Source organism: Toxorhynchites rutilus, chromosome 2 (assembly GCF_029784135.1).
Source record: "Toxorhynchites rutilus septentrionalis strain SRP chromosome 2, ASM2978413v1, whole genome shotgun sequence".
Classification (NCBI taxonomy): Eukaryota; Metazoa; Arthropoda; class Insecta; order Diptera; family Culicidae; genus Toxorhynchites; species Toxorhynchites rutilus.
The window spans coordinates 313,611,510-313,628,239 of record NC_073745.1 but is presented as its reverse complement, the minus strand read 5'-3'; the positions used below and the strand labels follow the sequence as shown (position 1 = coordinate 313,628,239).

Sequence of the window (16,730 nt, the reverse complement as noted above, 5' to 3'; positions counted from 1 at the left end):
TGATTTTTTTTGCAATCATCATACGTCACTTTGAAAATGAAAAATCATGAATGAAAATTTAATATTTCGTACCAAATATTTATTCTAATAGTAGTACCATTGCTTTTACTTTTCTTGTTATGTTTGTGACGGATCTTGATTGAGTAGAGGCTCCAATTCTTCATCTCCAAACTTTTTTGACAGTCCGGAACGTTCTTCGTCTTCCAGATTAAAATTACCACTTTTAAACCGCACAAACCACGTCTGACAAACTTCCACCAAAATGCGATGACTTTCCGCAGCTTTTTTCTTCATATTGAGATTATGAAGTAACACTCCCCGAAGAAACACTCTCGTTGGTACGAAATTCGACATATTCAAAGTGGTAAAAAACTATGTTGTTTACGCTTCAAGTTTTATACATATACTGAAAAAGACGTGCAATGACAGTAGCTTTCCAACGAACGTCTGGAAATTTGATTCACTGGTATAATAATTAAGTTACGCCATCTGTTGTGAAACCGAAGAAACTTACCGGTACACCTAATATATAATAGAGTAACACGTTTTTTTCGTGAACAAATTTTAAACGAAAAATATGTCTGGTGATGATTTTATACTATAATGTGGTAATTATGTAAATAGTAGAAAATATATATATGTTTAAGTAAGTTTCGATATTACGTGTTTTAAATAGTCAAATAACATCATAAAAAAGTTGTCATTCAATTTTTAACATTCTAAAACGGTCTTCGAGCCCTCTTATTGATGGGAAATAATTTGGTTCCCCAGCTCGAATGTCGCCCCCAAACGTCCACACTATTCGGAACATAGAAGGTATGGTGTAGCCTTCTACCGGAATTAATAGTTGTATGATGGAATTATAAACAAACCGTGTGTTTTTCAACTGCTTTTTGAGTTCCTTTTTATGAATTTAATTAGAGTTTATGAAAAATGCAAATACGTTGCGGTGAAGTCGAATTTACTGAAGTGGTTTTCACCACTTTTATTTTCTGATACATCATACAAAACCAAAACAGTGTACCTTCTTTGAGATTAGCACGCTCGAAGGCAGTTGTAAATTTTCGAGCATTGAATGAAAACTATTGTGAAATGTTGTTTGCATGGTCAGGTTACAAAGTCCGGAGGCGTAGATAACCATTACTGAAAGAACTCTTGAATCGACTTTAGAAAAGTGGACTTGAAAAAGTTAAACGAATTGCCCTAACAATAATGAAATTGCTTATGTTAGTGAAACAGAAAAATCTGATCATAACGCTGAACCCAACTGGCTCGATTCGTGTCGTCATTCCTGATTATAAATTAAGATATTGGCCAAGAATATCGTAGATATTGAGCCATCGAAAACCAACCGTGTCTAAAATATTCATATGAGCGTGTTGCATTTCCTTCCACCAAGTATGTAAGATTACCATCGACGACCAAACGGTTTCCTCCGACAGCGAAATTGAAAATAAATGCCGGGCCCCTCAATACATTGCAGGGTGCATTTCCTCCCAATAACGGCTTCTGAAAAAACGCGTATAAATACATTACTAGATACTACTTTGCTCACAATTTTTTAACCACTTGTAGAAAACTCGTTACACTTTTACATGGAATATCAATTTGATACGGATAATTTGATTAATCAATGAAAATAAATTCTCCTCATCAAATTAATTTTCTACGTAAAAGTGTAACAAGTTTTCCACAAGTGGTTCTAAAATAGTGGTAAAAAAATTTAGATCCTAAAGATGTGCTTATTGTTCCAGCCGCAGAAATAGCGTCATTTTATACAGCAATGAAAATATGTTTCTGATGTAGTCAATGTATTCATTTCAACCAGTTTAGTTTAGCAGAACATGATTGTTTCGTTTAATACCTACCATTACAAACATTAAATTTATTACTCGTGTAAAACCACTTTTTCAAATCCATCACATTTTGTTTTATTTATTTCATATAAACTGGCTGCCAAACTCAGCTTCGATGTCCCGATTACATTTGAGGGGCTTAGAATGAAAGGGGTGTAAGTGATTTGATCGATTTCTCTACATCGACTCTCTCTTTTGGTCATAGCTTAGCTGCAAATACATTCTCAGCTGTATTTGACAATGTGGAAGATAGGTTAGAACCTCACCTATCAGATTCTATAGCAAACTTAAATTGGAACGTTTTTGCAATTGAGTTATTAACTAAAGACAAAGTTGATGAAGAGAAATCGGTCAAGTCACTTACACCCCTTGCATTCTTAGCCCCTCATTTGTCATCTCGGGTTAGGTGTTCTTTTACCAAGTATTTTTCTGGGTGTAACAATAATAGGAACGACAAAAATTGAACGTCACAGACTTCATACAGGGTAAACACAAAATTGTATGCAAACGGACGAGTGAAACTACCACTACAACAGTGTTTCTGGATTCTGCTACCTGTTTATATAATCATACCTGGCGTATTCGTTCCTACCATGGCTGCCAGGCGGGTTTTTCAAATATCTTCGCAATAATATTGAGAAAAACATGAACAAATTTCTGCTCAATTTTGTAACAATATTTTATAACCATACAATGTATATTCCTATTTTTTATATAGTAATGTTACATAGAACGTTTACGATGAACCAATGATTGAGTAAATAAAAGTTAACAAGTGACACTGAGTAAAATGCCATGATCAATAAATTTCACATCTGGCATCCCTGGCGCACACCAGCAAAATAACATTACCCTTGTTTTCAATTCAACGCCTTCAAAACAGTTCGAGTTGTTGGTGAGTGAGGGAGCGTGTTTTCATTCATCCGGATCTTTACGGTACTGATGTGAGTAGAGTGCGAACGTGCCGCGCAGTGAAATAAAACTAAGTACCGCATCATTTGGGATTGTTTACTGCACGAGTTATTAACAAAAAAGTGAAGGATCCGAGCTATCACACCCGAGAACAATGCAGTCTCATAGCAAGAAACGCGTTTGCTACTACTACGACAGTGAGTATCCGGCGGCTTAGTGGATTTAGGAATATAAATATTTCAACATGTACTTATGTTGAATAGTAGCATTATTTACAAGGAATTATATTAATGAAAGCTTCTTTGGCTATATTTAGTTAGAATTTGCCCGAAAAATCGGTACATTAAACAGTCGAAATTGTTTTTGAATTTTTATGGGCACCGTCTCTAGCCATACTTCGAAGATGGCGACCGTACAATCGGATTTGTGTTGAACGGTTGGTTTTCATGTGGGTAAGAGCAGGGTGACGAAAAAAGTACGGTCGTAGGAAAAGCTGAGCGGCTGCTGTACACTGAAGAGTTGCCAAATATTCTTTAGACATTAAAAGTGAGTTTTAGAAATCAGATTTTACCCAGGTATTGAACATTAGTTCAGTTAGCTATTAGACTTAAATCACTTCCGAGAATTTTCTGAGCATTTTTTTTAACCATGGTGTGAATCAGGTAAAAAATGTATTTTCAAAATATAGCTGTTATTAAGTTATTTTTGCAACACTGGCAAGCGATGCGATTTTGTTTCGCATGGAAGACGGTGGTAGCCGCCAAGTGTTCGCTAGGAGACAGTGGCTCTAAAAGTAGTAAATGTGCGATGCCGCTTTTGGAAGTTTTGACCCGCTTTTCTCGTTGTTTCTTCAAAGTACATTAGGCTGCGCGCGCGAATGATTATTCGTTGATCATGATCCATGTTTTTTGTTCTACGCAGGTGACATCGGCAACTATTACTATGGCCAGGGACATCCGATGAAGCCCCACCGCATACGTATGACGCACAACCTTCTATTGAACTATGGACTCTACCGGAAGATGGAAATTTACGTGAGTTTGGAGTGTTGAAGTATGCGGGTCAGAAGTTGGGATAAATGTGCGGATATTTTACAGAGACCACACAAGGCGACTGCCGAAGAAATGACAAAATTTCACTCTGATGACTACATCCGGTTCCTACGTTCGATTCGACCGGATAATATGTCCGAATATAACAAACAGATGCAGAGATGTAAGCAACTGAAAAATAATATTCTATCACTCAATTTTATTGATCAATCGAAATTTGATCCGTAGTCAATGTCGGCGAGGATTGCCCAGTGTTCGATGGGCTGTACGAATTTTGTCAACTCTCGGCCGGCGGGTCCGTGGCTGCAGCGGTGAAGCTGAACAAGCAAGCATCGGAAATCTGCATCAACTGGGGTGGTGGTCTGCATCATGCCAAAAAATCGGAAGCTTCCGGATTCTGTTACGTCAACGATATTGTGCTCGGGATTCTGGAGCTGCTAAAGTACCACCAGCGGGTGCTGTACATAGATATCGATGTACACCATGGGGATGGTGTCGAGGAAGCGTTTTACACCACGGATCGGGTGATGACGGTGAGCTTCCACAAGTACGGCGAGTACTTCCCCGGAACGGGAGATTTGCGGGACATTGGTGCCGGACGGGGAAAGTACTATGCCGTGAACATTCCCCTGCGAGATGGAATGGATGATGAGTCGTACGAGTCGATATTTGTGCCGATTATTTCGAAGGTAGGTTGGGTCTGATAATAGGTTCAATATTTTCAATATTTTTTTTCTGAGGCTTTGCTATTTAGACCCTTGAACTAGGATTCTTTTTCTGTAGGAGCTTCAAGCCTATAAACCCCTGCGGTAATGAGTTCGTTCTATTGTGGTTTACTACTGATTGATATACCTACAATGTCAGGGCATTCTATAACTATGAATACAGGTGTTAGTCACTCTAGGGCATTAAAAAAAATACTTCCGACTGGTCTCAATACAGGAAAGCCCTAACTGAATATAGCAGAGAACTAAGACGATTCAAACGAAAATGGGTAAATAACTGCAAAAACATTAAAATTATTCCAATCGTTGCAAGACTCAGTAAGACTCTTACAAAAAACAACTAGAACGGGATAGGTTCACTTGAAAAGGATCCTGAACACAAAATCTCCCTAAGAAGTATTAGATTTACTGAGGAAGACTCACTTCCCGGGTTCTACATCTGTTCATTCTGATACCTGTCCTAGGTATTATCGTGACATAAAATGCTCTCGAAGGTGTCACTACCTGAAAGTGCAAAGCAGGTCGCATATATAGGTGCTGGATTGGTTTTGACGACGGATCTCACCGCGTTTCTTTTCAGCCATACAAATCCGCAGGTGTAAATGGGATTTTTCCAGCCCTGATTCAGAAAGGAGAATCGAAGCTAATTTCATCGTTAATCGAGATTTTTAAGTCAAGTCTGATACTAGAGCACATTCCTTCTACATGGAGACTCGTTAAAGTTGTCTTCATTCCAATAGCTGGGAAACGTGATGAATCGCTTCCAAAACCATTTCAGACCAATAAGTTTGTCACTGTTGAAAACTATGGAGAAAGTGTCACAAGAATATTTAAAGTCGGTATTCATGAACAAATGTCATTTATCTAAATTCCAGTTTGCCTACCAATAAGGCAAATCCCCAGTCACAACGCTACACACACACACACACACACACACACGCTTGTGACAAAAAATGAAAAATCTCTTTCGTCAAGAGAAACTTATGTGCGCTTCTTGATATCGAAGGTGCTTTCGATAATGCTTCTTATCTATCAATGCCACAGGCTATGAAAAGAAGACATTTCGATGACTGTATAGTCGAAAGAATCCAAGGCATGCCCACAAATAGGCAAATCACCTCGTAGTTGGGCGGGTGGTCGTTTTCTGTGATTGCAACAAAACATTGCTCACAAGATCTTCTGAAAAGTTAGAGACTAAAGGTTTCGTGATCCTGGACTTTTCCGACGATCTAATCATAATGGTACATGGAAAGTTTGACGACGTGATATCGAGCAGGATGCAGATGACCTTAAACCTTACACAATCCTGGTATATCATAGAAGATCTGAAAATATCTCCTCATCGACAACAATTGTTAACTTTGGAACACACACTTAGATTCGACCAACAGTAAGGTCGATATTGCCCTATAGGCATGTTTTAAGATGGTAAGCAGTTCATGGGTCCTTAAACCAAGAATGGTTATGTGAGTCTACATTGCCATTTTGCTGGATAGCCTGTGTATCTTTAGTAAGGCAGCTGTTGGCTAAAGACTAGACAGACTATAGCTACTAAAAGTTAAACAGGAATGCGAAACACACCTTCAAAGTCACCTCAGGTTATCCTTTATCTGTTACCTTTGAACCAACATATTCAGCTAGAGGCTAAGAAAAGCGCTCTAAAGTTTGAAATATGGGTGAAAATACTAGATGGGGAAAAACTGACCACTTGAGCATTCCGAATTTCTTACCCGTTGGGTCATCCTTAGAAATAAACAGTGGTTGGAAGGAACCTAGGACTAACAGTGATATTCCATACAGATTGAACCAAACCAGTGGCGTCTCGTCCGCCTGTTGAAACTGTTCGTAGGACACGTAAATAATATAAAAAAAATCGGTTTCTAATATTTCACATTTTTAGATGAGGATGAAGAATTATCGAAGGTTATTTATTTGTTATTTTCATACTATCCCGAATATTCTTTTTTTTTCTTTTCTGTTTGAGTGAAACTTCTTCACGGCCAAGAATGTAATCTGATGGCTAGACTTGACTACACCACACAACCCGCACGCAATACAACACTACGAAATAATCAGTAATGACTGCCGGGTTCAAATCTTTCATCTGAACCCGCCGTCATTCAAACACCTTCCTGCATCTTCAGGTGCGACAGGACAAACGCAGTCATCTATATATGAAACGATCTAAGGCGCTGCCTTGCGTAAAATGATATTTGAGGTTCAAAGTTTTCTGCTGAACGAAACCCACCAAGAAGTTCACTTTGTCATGCGTTGCATTTGATTCAACCTTCACGTTCAGAGAAGGGCCTATGGAAAAACTGCTCAACAGATTTTCAGGCAGAAATAGCTGCAATAATAGAACGTGAATATCCCTGTTTCAAAATAAAATATAGACTTGCTAACATCTGCATTTTCTCAGACAGTAAAACGGCACTAAAGTCCTTAAAGTTTTCAAGTGCTCTTCAATAATTGTCTGGAACTGCATTTGCCTCTAACAGCAAATAAATCAGACAAGTTCGAAAAAACTGTACTAGATTCCTGGCCTATACCGCAATAGAGGAAGATGTACATGCAGACGAACTTGCAAGATGCACCTCAAGCTCTCCTTTCACTGATCCAGAACCACTCTGTGGAATTTCTGATTGTGTGCTAAATAGTGGACTGAAGAAATTGAAAGACCGGGAAGTGATGACCAATTGGAAGGCTACCAGCCAGCCAAATAAATTTATCACGCCGAGCATGAAAGCTACTCAACAGTCGCTGGATCTTAATAAGAAACATCTCTTCACATCTACTGAACTTATAACGGGACACTGTCCGGGCAAATACTATTTTCGAAGCATAGGTTTCTGTTAGACAGTTTCTGTAGTCTGTCCAATAAGTGATAATTTCTATTTGTTGAAATGTTTTCTTAGCTGTCCAAGGTTTTTTGTTCCATCAAGATGCATCCTTTCTTGAAGTTTTCAGCATCAATGAACGATTTTGACGTAGGGCTACGTCTTACATTAAGGGTCCCGAATCAGAAAACAGGTCACGTTTTTATGAAATAAAGTTATCGATAATAATTATTTTTGCTGCGAACGGATTTTAACGATTTGATCACCAATCGAATCGGAAAATTTTTATGATTGGTTTGATATGCTATACATTACAATCTGATACTTTGTATATGGTTTAAATTGGTGAAAATTGGAAGCATGCCCATTTCCCCATACATTTGTTCTGTCAATCTTTCCCGAACAGAGCTGTCAATAACGGGCAGCTTATGCAGCCGCTAGAGAAGAAACAACGAAGGGGGATAGCGAAAAGAGAATATTTGCGAATAATAAAGCCTCAACCCTTGCATAGTAAGTAAACTGTCGCTAGCGTATAAGCATTGCATCTCCTCTGAGGAAAATTCTCAGAATCTTTCTGTGCCTAAAACAACAAACATTGTTTATTCGGCTCGTTTTGTGTTTTATGTTTCCCCTCGAGCTGTGAACGCTAGCGAATATTTCCCTTGAAGTGAATCTTTTTTTAAAGCTCAATCGCAGAAGCTTTGCGGAGTCGCTAATTCAATATTTGTTTACATTATTTTATTTGAAAACTGTGTTTAGAAGGATTCGACTGTCTTCCTTGGGCCTCAAGCGTGTTCAAAATGTACTCTCTGGCTGCGTAACTATCTGTGTCGTTGTCTAAGCGTGAATTGTTCCGCCAAAAAATTGTTAATTTCATGAGTCTCGGGGCGGGGCGGGTCTTGGGGAGTCTCATGAGACTCTTTTTGAAAGTTGTCAGATGGGCCACAAACCCGTGGTAGTCATGGTGTCGCGGGACGCAAAAAATAAGGCTGGTGTCCAAGACACGACCCGTTATTAACTTAGGTTAACATTGTTAACGTGAACGGCGAGAAACAAACACAGTGATTCAAGAATGAAACTTTTCAATACAAATATTTGGTAGCATTGACAAGGGCTGTTGAATGAATGCTTCCACTGCGGGACAGGTTATTTTCAAATTATTATAAAAAAAAAATTGCTCAGTATTACCATGTGCTGTTCATTGCTCGCTGTCTAGAGCGACACTAAAACACTAAACTTACTTACGTTAGTTTTTCATTGTCTCTTAGCAAAATTATATTTGCAACATTTAGAACGGCAACAGAAAACCGAATCGTATGTGTTGTGAGATGGCTGCGCTGCGCAGCAACCGCTGCGGAACAAATTTTCACCTTCAGTTTTCCACAGAAGAAAGCAGTTCTCACTGCTGGAAATGACTTCTTCACATCCGGCTTCAAATGCGTTTCCCTTTAATGCCACTTTAAACCCGGAAACAATGCTCGAATTCGCGCAAATTAATTGATCGATCGGAATGTCACCAATAAGTCATTCACAATTTATCAGTCATCTTGCTAGCGACCGGATGGCAGCGGCAGCGAGGCATTCCAAATGGTCTTTGTCAAGGCCGAGTGTTTAGTTCCAAATTGGCCTTTTTTTACGGCTAGAGGCGTATTAACTGAGAAGGTCTGAGAGTCTGAGGAAGACTATAATTCAAAACATCATCATTACACCAATAAATCCGAACACGCTCCCAAATTCACAGAAGCTCTCTTTCAGCATAAAATCAACAATTTGTACGTGTGATTCAATTATACACAACGATCTCCACATATCGGTATGAACCCTCGTACACCGTTGGTTTTCATACCGTTATTTGGAGGTTGGTTATATTTTTAATATTTCTCTTATGCTTTATTAATGCAAACTCTGCACCATGCTTACTTCGCGCATATTCTGAGCATGCATTCCGAGGCGAAAAATTCAGCTCGTCCGTTCAACACGATAGCAAAATAGAACCTGAGATCGGTCAGGGTGAGCACGATATTAATACTGCTTTCACGGCCATCCGACGACATGCATCAACCGCTAACTGAGTTTCTTGTGATTTCAATTGTTTGCTTCGAAGCAGTTTTTGAGCTGTGAAAAATTGAGTAAATAAATAACACACATCACTTATACACCTTTTAGCTTTCGAAAGTAATTGTAATACCACTTCTCTCAGCCGGCAAAGAGGTATTAACGCTCGAATCCTGGCTCCCCAAATGTTACCCTTTCGTTTTCGAAATTTTTAACTTGTACTTCAGTACATATGCAAGAATGATGTGGTGAAAAACAAAGAAACACTCTCCACCAAACGGCATGAAAATCGACGCAGTGCCTCCACCGAACATGCATCAATATGTGGATACCTGTCTTTCATTCGTCCTTTCTATCGAACAAAACAGTTGTGTCTGAAATCAGTATTGAGAAAGACTGCTCCATGGAGGCGAATGAACTGCAAAGTTTAAAGCCTCTTAAAAACAAAGAAACAAAAGAAAGACTGCTGTCTGCTAGTTTGAATTATAGAGGCTTTAAAATCCTCAGCTCTAGCCTCTAGCCTTGGAAAAAAAAACTATTTGGAAAACTAAACTAAACTCTCGGCTTAAAAAACCTCGCTACCGTCTGGTCGCTAGCTGGATAAATGATGAATCGTGAATGTTGTGAGATCGCGAAGAGCTTGTTTATACTTGATAAATTGTAAACGCCGCTATTTCTGTGTTTACATTCACATGCTCTTTTCAGTAAGTCTCTTTTCAATTCAAAACAGGTATTTTTTGGAGTTCCATCTGCTGGAGCTGGATATTAGCATAATGTGACATTGTGCAGTGGATATATGTAGAATCATGTGGAAGAAGATAAATAAAAGCGATATTTTAGTGTGCTTTTTTCACTCTCTCGCATAGAAACAAGCAAATTTTCATCATTTTCGCGATATTATCCAGGCATTTTCCTACACTATGAGTGTATGTGATTTGAGAAAAGGATCTTTTCTCTCCCTTTGCTGGACCAATAGAAGGTATTTTTTTTCTAAAAAGTATGTGTTTATTGCTTGATTCAGTTTATATGGGGTTGGTTCCGCGCATGTCACGTTGCGAACTTTTAAGTTTGAATCCTCTAGAAAAAAGGTAAAAAGCATGTAACCTTGCATTAGACGAGAGGTATAAATTATTTGACTCAGTTACTTCCTTTTTTCAATTTCACTCTAAGTAGCGATCAACCAACGCCATATGTCGAGACTGAGACTTAATATGAAAATTAGAAACATTGTTTGGTGTTCTTTTCAAAACTTCTGCTAAAGATATAATTATAACATTTCGTTCCTTCATGGGGTAGTATTGGAAGTGATAATTGAACTGAAGGCGAATTGAAAGCATTAAGTTCGTAATCCTAAGTTAACAATGCGGTCTATTCTGGACATCACTCCTCAATTTCTTAGTATGGATTCTTAGAGTCTCCAAATGTATATGATAGATTGAGTCTCATATCTATATCCCAGATTCGAAACTGCATATTTCAGATACGAATTACAATTTACAGATCCAGATTCAGAACCATGGATGTATATTCAATGTGAACTGACCAGACGTCCCGCATTTCAACAAAATGTCCCGTGTAAGATTGCGTCCCGCGAAAAAAGATGCGAAAATGTCCCTCGATATCAATATACAGGCAAACCTGTTTTTGTGCGGTCCCTTTTTGAGTGATTTCTCGTTTGTGCGACTCTTTTTGTGCGATTTCATTATGTCATCGGTTCTTGAATCACACAAACTAATCGCACAAATAATAAAATCGCACCTAAACAGTCACACAAATGAAAAATCGCATAAAAAGCAACAGCACAAAAACAGGTTTTCCTGTATTTCAATATTACGATTTGATCACGTTGATTGCCTTAAATGGACGAACCTCAAAAAAAAAAACTTTTATTTGGCAGACCGTTCAAGAGCGCTTCCAATGCATTCAAAGATTAATACGTTGAGCTGGTTTCATCGCACCAACAGTGGACTTTTTGTTTAGAGAGTGTCAACTGGAAACGACAGCAACAAAATTGGAAAATGGTTTTTATAAAAGTCTCCTATTGATGCGCAGGGACCATCGTGAGTCAGACGAATAGTTCATCTTTGGTCCTCTAGCTCGGTCAGGGCTTATCGTGTTAAATAAGCCGGAAGAACTAGTTCATACTGGACAGGAAGAGGCAGGATTGTTTGATGAAGTATCGTAAATGAAGCACTGGGCGGCCTTACGGAAGTTGGCCGGAACCTCAACCATGGCCGTTGAAAAAATGAATGTCGGCGTGTTCTTTTACCTTTTCGTGGGTAGTCAGTTGTCTCTCCATTTTGGCCTTCGCCCAAAAGTTTTCCATCGGGCGACGATATTTATCTCCAGCCGATCCATCCTCCAGTGATCTCTTGGCATAATGGGCTGATCCCTGGTTCGGCATAAAGACCACATCACCTTCGCAACTTCAGGCAAGCACTTCGTACTGTATATCTCCCCGTTCAGCATGTGACTCGAAAGAAGACCGACTTTGACATTCCCTTCTCATCTGTCAGAGAAGGATCTTCTTCGAGAACCTAATGTGGATGATATATTTGACGTCATCGCTTATCTGGGGAACGCAAAGTACCCGGTCCCCTGCCATTCGTTGAATTGTAGTATCAAGTACGTCTCGTCTTTCATTATGAGCTCGAAAAGAAGTTTTTCAATTCTTTCGCCGGAAAGGTCTGACCTCTTTCCACATAAAAATGTCCATTTTGGCCAGATTCTCCTTCACCGTTTGACCAGTTGCTTTGACCTCCCGGCTTAAGGAGCGGCAGGGAGAGGATGTTGTAAATACCAGATCGGCTATATCTGGCGGACACAAAGTGCCTCAGGATGTTCAACTCCTTCGCTGTAGAGTGGAGCTGGTAGTATGAAAAAATCATCAAGTTGCTTGACAGTGCAAGGCTGCGAATCAACAGCCTTGAATCATTTTTATTATAGGCTTAATAAACGTAAGATTTAAGGAAAATTTGTTCCATTAAATGGTCTGACTGAGCGAGTGATTTTCAGGCATGAGCAAAATCTAAACCACCGAAAAATCACAACTGAGTTCCGATACTTAGAAAGAAATAATACAGATCAGGTTTAATTGCAAGGACACATGTTAAGAGTTTCACGAATAAATGAGACTCGCTGAACTATGATTTATGTTCACATAACGTATATACAAAACGTTTTGTTTTTTTTTTGTGTCCCGCGTTAGACCTCTGACCATCTGGTCACTTTAATTTAATGGGAAATCCGAATTTCATATTTCATGTCCAGGCCTCATAGTAATCCTTCCTTATATCCTTTAAAATTATTTTTGTGCGTACCTGGCAACAATAGAAATTCTTTTGGTTACTTGGTCTAAAGAGGGAGGCGATTTGGCGTAGTGGTGAACATCCGTAGTTCTTACGCTGAAGGTCGTGAGTTCACACTTCCGACATTCTTCCTCCGAATGGAAGTAAGGCCGTTGGTCCGAGTGACGGACCAGCCGAAAGACTGAAAGTAACTATAATACAGTAAAACATGATCTACAGAGCCAATTCTGAGGCTTTGTATAAGTGCTCAACTAAACCACCGGATTCACACTGATAATCTAATGTCCAACTGTATTCTATGTGTTGATTTACGATTCAGTTTGGCTGCTCACAACATCGGTTACCGATGAAGATAACATCCACTGAAACTGAAAACTATCCATATTTTATAAAAAATAACATCTTCATAGGAAGACATGAGTACCATATGTTGAGCATTACCACAAATCCATGAACAAAAGCTCATTAACAACATTTCTCCGATGCACTATTTAATCAACTCAATTTCTTCCTTTTCTCCCGCGCCCTCAGGTCATGGAAACCTTCCAACCGTCGGCGGTCGTGCTACAGTGCGGTGCGGATTCGCTCACCGGCGATCGGCTCGGCTGTTTCAACCTCACCGTCAAGGGTCACGGTAAGTGTGTGGAGTTTGTGAAGAAGTACAATCTGCCCTTCCTGATGGTGGGCGGTGGAGGCTACACCATCCGGAACGTTTCCCGCTGCTGGACGTACGAAACGTCGGTGGCACTGGGTTGTGAAATTGCGAACGAACTGCCTTACAATGACTACTTCGAGTACTTCGGGCCGGATTTCAAGCTGCACATCAGCCCGAGCAACATGAGCAACCAGAACACGACGGAGTACCTGGAGAAGATCAAGAACCGACTGTTCGAGAATCTGCGAATGTTGCCACACGCGCCGGGCGTCCAAATGCAGGCGATCCCAGAGGATGCGATGAACGATGACAGTGAGGACGAAGACAAAGTCGACAAGGACGAACGATTGCCACAGGTTGACAAGGATAAGCGGATAGTGCCGGACAATGAATTTTCGGACTCGGAGGACGAAGGTGAGGGCGGCCGAAGAGACAACCGATCGTTCAAGGGGGTGCGGAAACGGCCGCGTTTAGAGAAGGAAGCCAAAACGGACGATGTCAAGGATGAGATGGAAGTCACAGGTCAGCTATTTACATACTTTTTTTGAAATGTTAATTTTATGAAAATAAATGTGTGAACTATTTGTTTTAATAAAATCGTCCACTCTTCCTTTCCTCTTCTCGAATGTTTACAGCTGAAACGGCGGGTGACAAAGATGAAACCCTCGCGGGCGAGGAAGCGAAAAAGGAAACCACTGCCGTTGCATGATCGGTATTAGCCTCATACCGGAAGTAGCCCGAAGATAGGTCACAATAATCACCACAGTGTACTCCACACATTTACACATACACATACACACGAGCAGCGAGCTGTAGGAAACATTGTGAGGGCAAACTTGAGTTGCGGAAAACGGAATCGATATCCGGTTCTAACACAATGTTTGAACGGGTATTTTTTTTCTTTATTTTATAATGTAGGCATTTTCATCGCATCTTAGCATGAAGGCTAAGATCAAAGTTAAATTTAGACACTTTTCGTTTGATTGGACGAATTTAAACGAATCAAAATAGGAATAGTTCCTATTTTGACAGTGCATAAACATAATTCCCTCCTTTTTACCGTATTGAGCAAATCATTTGGATGTTTATTTCGTAACTTTTTTTTATTTAAACCGAATAGTAGACCCTTTTTTTTTTGGCAACAAAGGAAACCAAGAGGGGAGATACGATAAACAAACAATTCGATAACAATAACAAAACAAGACATGATCTCAGGAACGTAGCCCCGTGTTTTGAATTTACCCATTTCCTTTCGCTTTTGTTTCTACGCCCGGATTAGTGTTAGTGCTTGCTTCGTTTTGGGAGAACGGAAATGCTATGATTGTCATTGTGAATGACGAGAGGCTTGAAATAGAGGCGAACAAAAAAAAAATAAAACTCAACAATCCACTTGCGGTAAGAACAGAATTAGCTATATACTACAGAGTAACGATTTGTGGAACAAACTCTCATACCTTATTTTGCTTGAAGAAGGGGGAAATAAACTATGAAAAAACACTAAAAAATAAGACAAAATAAATATTTAAGCATGTAAAACAGGAAAACAATAATAGTCCAAAATATGTCTATGCGTCGAAATTCCAATTCCAATGATCAATTGCTCTAACTGAACTTATCTATTCGTCTCATATTCTCTCGTTGATCACCTTCCCTTGTATTCGCTGGCTTCATCTGCTGCCATTCGGTAGTAATTTTTTTAAGATAGTGTCCCTTCCTGTAAACTAAGTTATCATTTCGATAGAAATAGTATTATGCTGTGCAATTTATCGTATTCCGTTTGATATCATCATTATCAAACTGACTATCTCTGGCTCACCCCATATTTCTCAGCAAAGTTTCGTTGAGACTTCCTACGCTGGAAGTCACGCACAATCAAATTTCGGACCTGTGTTGAGATTTGCTTTCCATCCATATTCCGGGAGCTTCCTCAGCGTCAAAAATACGTCACTACGCAAGAAAAGTTAACTAACAGCTACGAAAATTATGTTTGTGTCAGATGTAAACAAGCAGCTGTCAAAACTGAGGGGCGCATCGATGGAGAAAACACGGTAAAACAAATTTACGTAAGTAGATTTTTGGATGACTTCTTGAGGAACAAGAGTCTTTTTTTTGTTTTTCTATGAAAGAAATCAACGGTGCCGAAAAATTTGAAAAAAAAATATTGAAACACCGTGAAGCCGTCTTATGTCAGCCAGCCTATAATTCCGCTCACTTGACATAAAACACTGTATTTCACACTAGCTACATTATTTCTTCTGACGAAAGCCTTCTGTAAAAATGAAACACACATTCTTGCGAATACGCGAATTCTTCAGAAAATATTGGGAGCCTGCAATTTCAACATCGCAGGAGGATTGGTGGAAAAGTTCGATGGTGCGATTGTTTCAAGGTGGGTATAATATCTACCAGAGCTGCGGCAACACACAAAAGCGGGGTACAGCTTTTATCGTGATGGGGGAAATGCAGACACGGTTGATTGTCTGGTAGCCGATCAATGAAAGAATGTGCAGATCGAGGGTGCAAGGCCACTTCCTCAACATCAACATTATCAACGTTCACAGCCCCCATCTAGCTAGCACCTATAACGATAAAGAAGAATTCTACGGTGATTTTAGCGCTCAAGTCGACCAAGAGGAGCAGTTCAGACCTATAATTGGTAGGTTCAGCACTCATCCGAGAACCAACGAAAACGGCCTAAGACAGCGAACATATATATTGCATCGCTTGGAAGAGAAAAAGTGTGATGGAGATGACATGGATGGAGTTGCTTTATCGTACTCGAGAATCGCGGAAATTATTTATGTGATTGACCACCTCGCACAAAGGCTTTGTGCCGCGGGTCAAAATGTGCAGGAATGGAAGAAGGAAGGAGGAATATTGACGAACGAACGCGAGGTGATCGAAAGGTGAAGGTAGAACTACGATGAACACCGGGACAGCGCGCATACAGGAGACTAAGACGGCGTTGATGAGGACTACACCGGTGCAGTGAACAACGACGATGACCTTTTATGATGGGTGAAGTTAGGGAATCTATTAATCGGCCTAAGAATCACAAATCAACTGATAATGAGGACCTCACAGCGGAACACTTTAAGCAGAATCTAGCTGAACCCGTACAGTTGATACACGGAACCTGTTCTGAGACACGAAACAGCTAGTGAAGAATTGAGAAAAAAGTCACAGGAGGGTTGTGCCCGAGACACGACCGCATATTTGGCGTAGGATTCCGTTAGGCTATCTGTTGATTTTGAATATGTTTGAAGAATTACATCGTTAAACTCTTTGATAATGATTTGGTGGCCCTGAAAAGGGCTGCTTTGTTTGGTT

General features: G+C 39.8%; 1 protein-coding gene and 1 long non-coding RNA gene across 2 annotated transcripts; one reads left to right on the top strand and one right to left on the bottom strand.

Annotated features, from left to right (window-relative positions):
- Window positions 1-2,720: 2,720 nt before the first annotated feature.
- Window positions 2,721-14,845, top strand: LOC129770056 (histone deacetylase HDAC1). The gene is made up of 6 exons (XM_055772658.1): window positions 2,721-2,965; window positions 3,690-3,802; window positions 3,866-3,983; window positions 4,049-4,509; window positions 13,277-13,922; window positions 14,036-14,845. The coding sequence occupies exons 1-6, from the start codon at window positions 2,923-2,925 to the stop codon at window positions 14,107-14,109; spliced, it is 1,455 nt and encodes a 484-aa protein (XP_055628633.1). The 5' UTR covers window positions 2,721-2,922; the 3' UTR covers window positions 14,110-14,845.
- On the bottom strand, window positions 14,485-15,377 carry LOC129770057 (uncharacterized). Its single transcript, XR_008742022.1, has 2 exons — window positions 15,217-15,377; window positions 14,485-15,121 (listed from the first exon to the last, which is right to left on the bottom strand). It is a non-coding gene; the product is annotated as an uncharacterized LOC129770057 (long non-coding RNA).
- Window positions 15,378-16,730: the final 1,353 nt, after the last annotated feature.

Excerpts from the sequence above, each read along its gene's own strand:
- LOC129770056 (XM_055772658.1), top strand. The coding sequence starts at position 2,923 with ATGCAGTCTCATAGCAAGAAACGCGTTTGCTACTACTACGACA. Across the intron at positions 3,984-4,048 it reads TAACAAACAGATGCAGAGAT|TCAATGTCGGCGAGGATTGC; the intron begins GTAAGCAACTGA and ends TTTGATCCGTAG. Across the intron at positions 4,510-13,276 it reads TTGTGCCGATTATTTCGAAG|GTCATGGAAACCTTCCAACC; the intron begins GTAGGTTGGGTC and ends CCGCGCCCTCAG.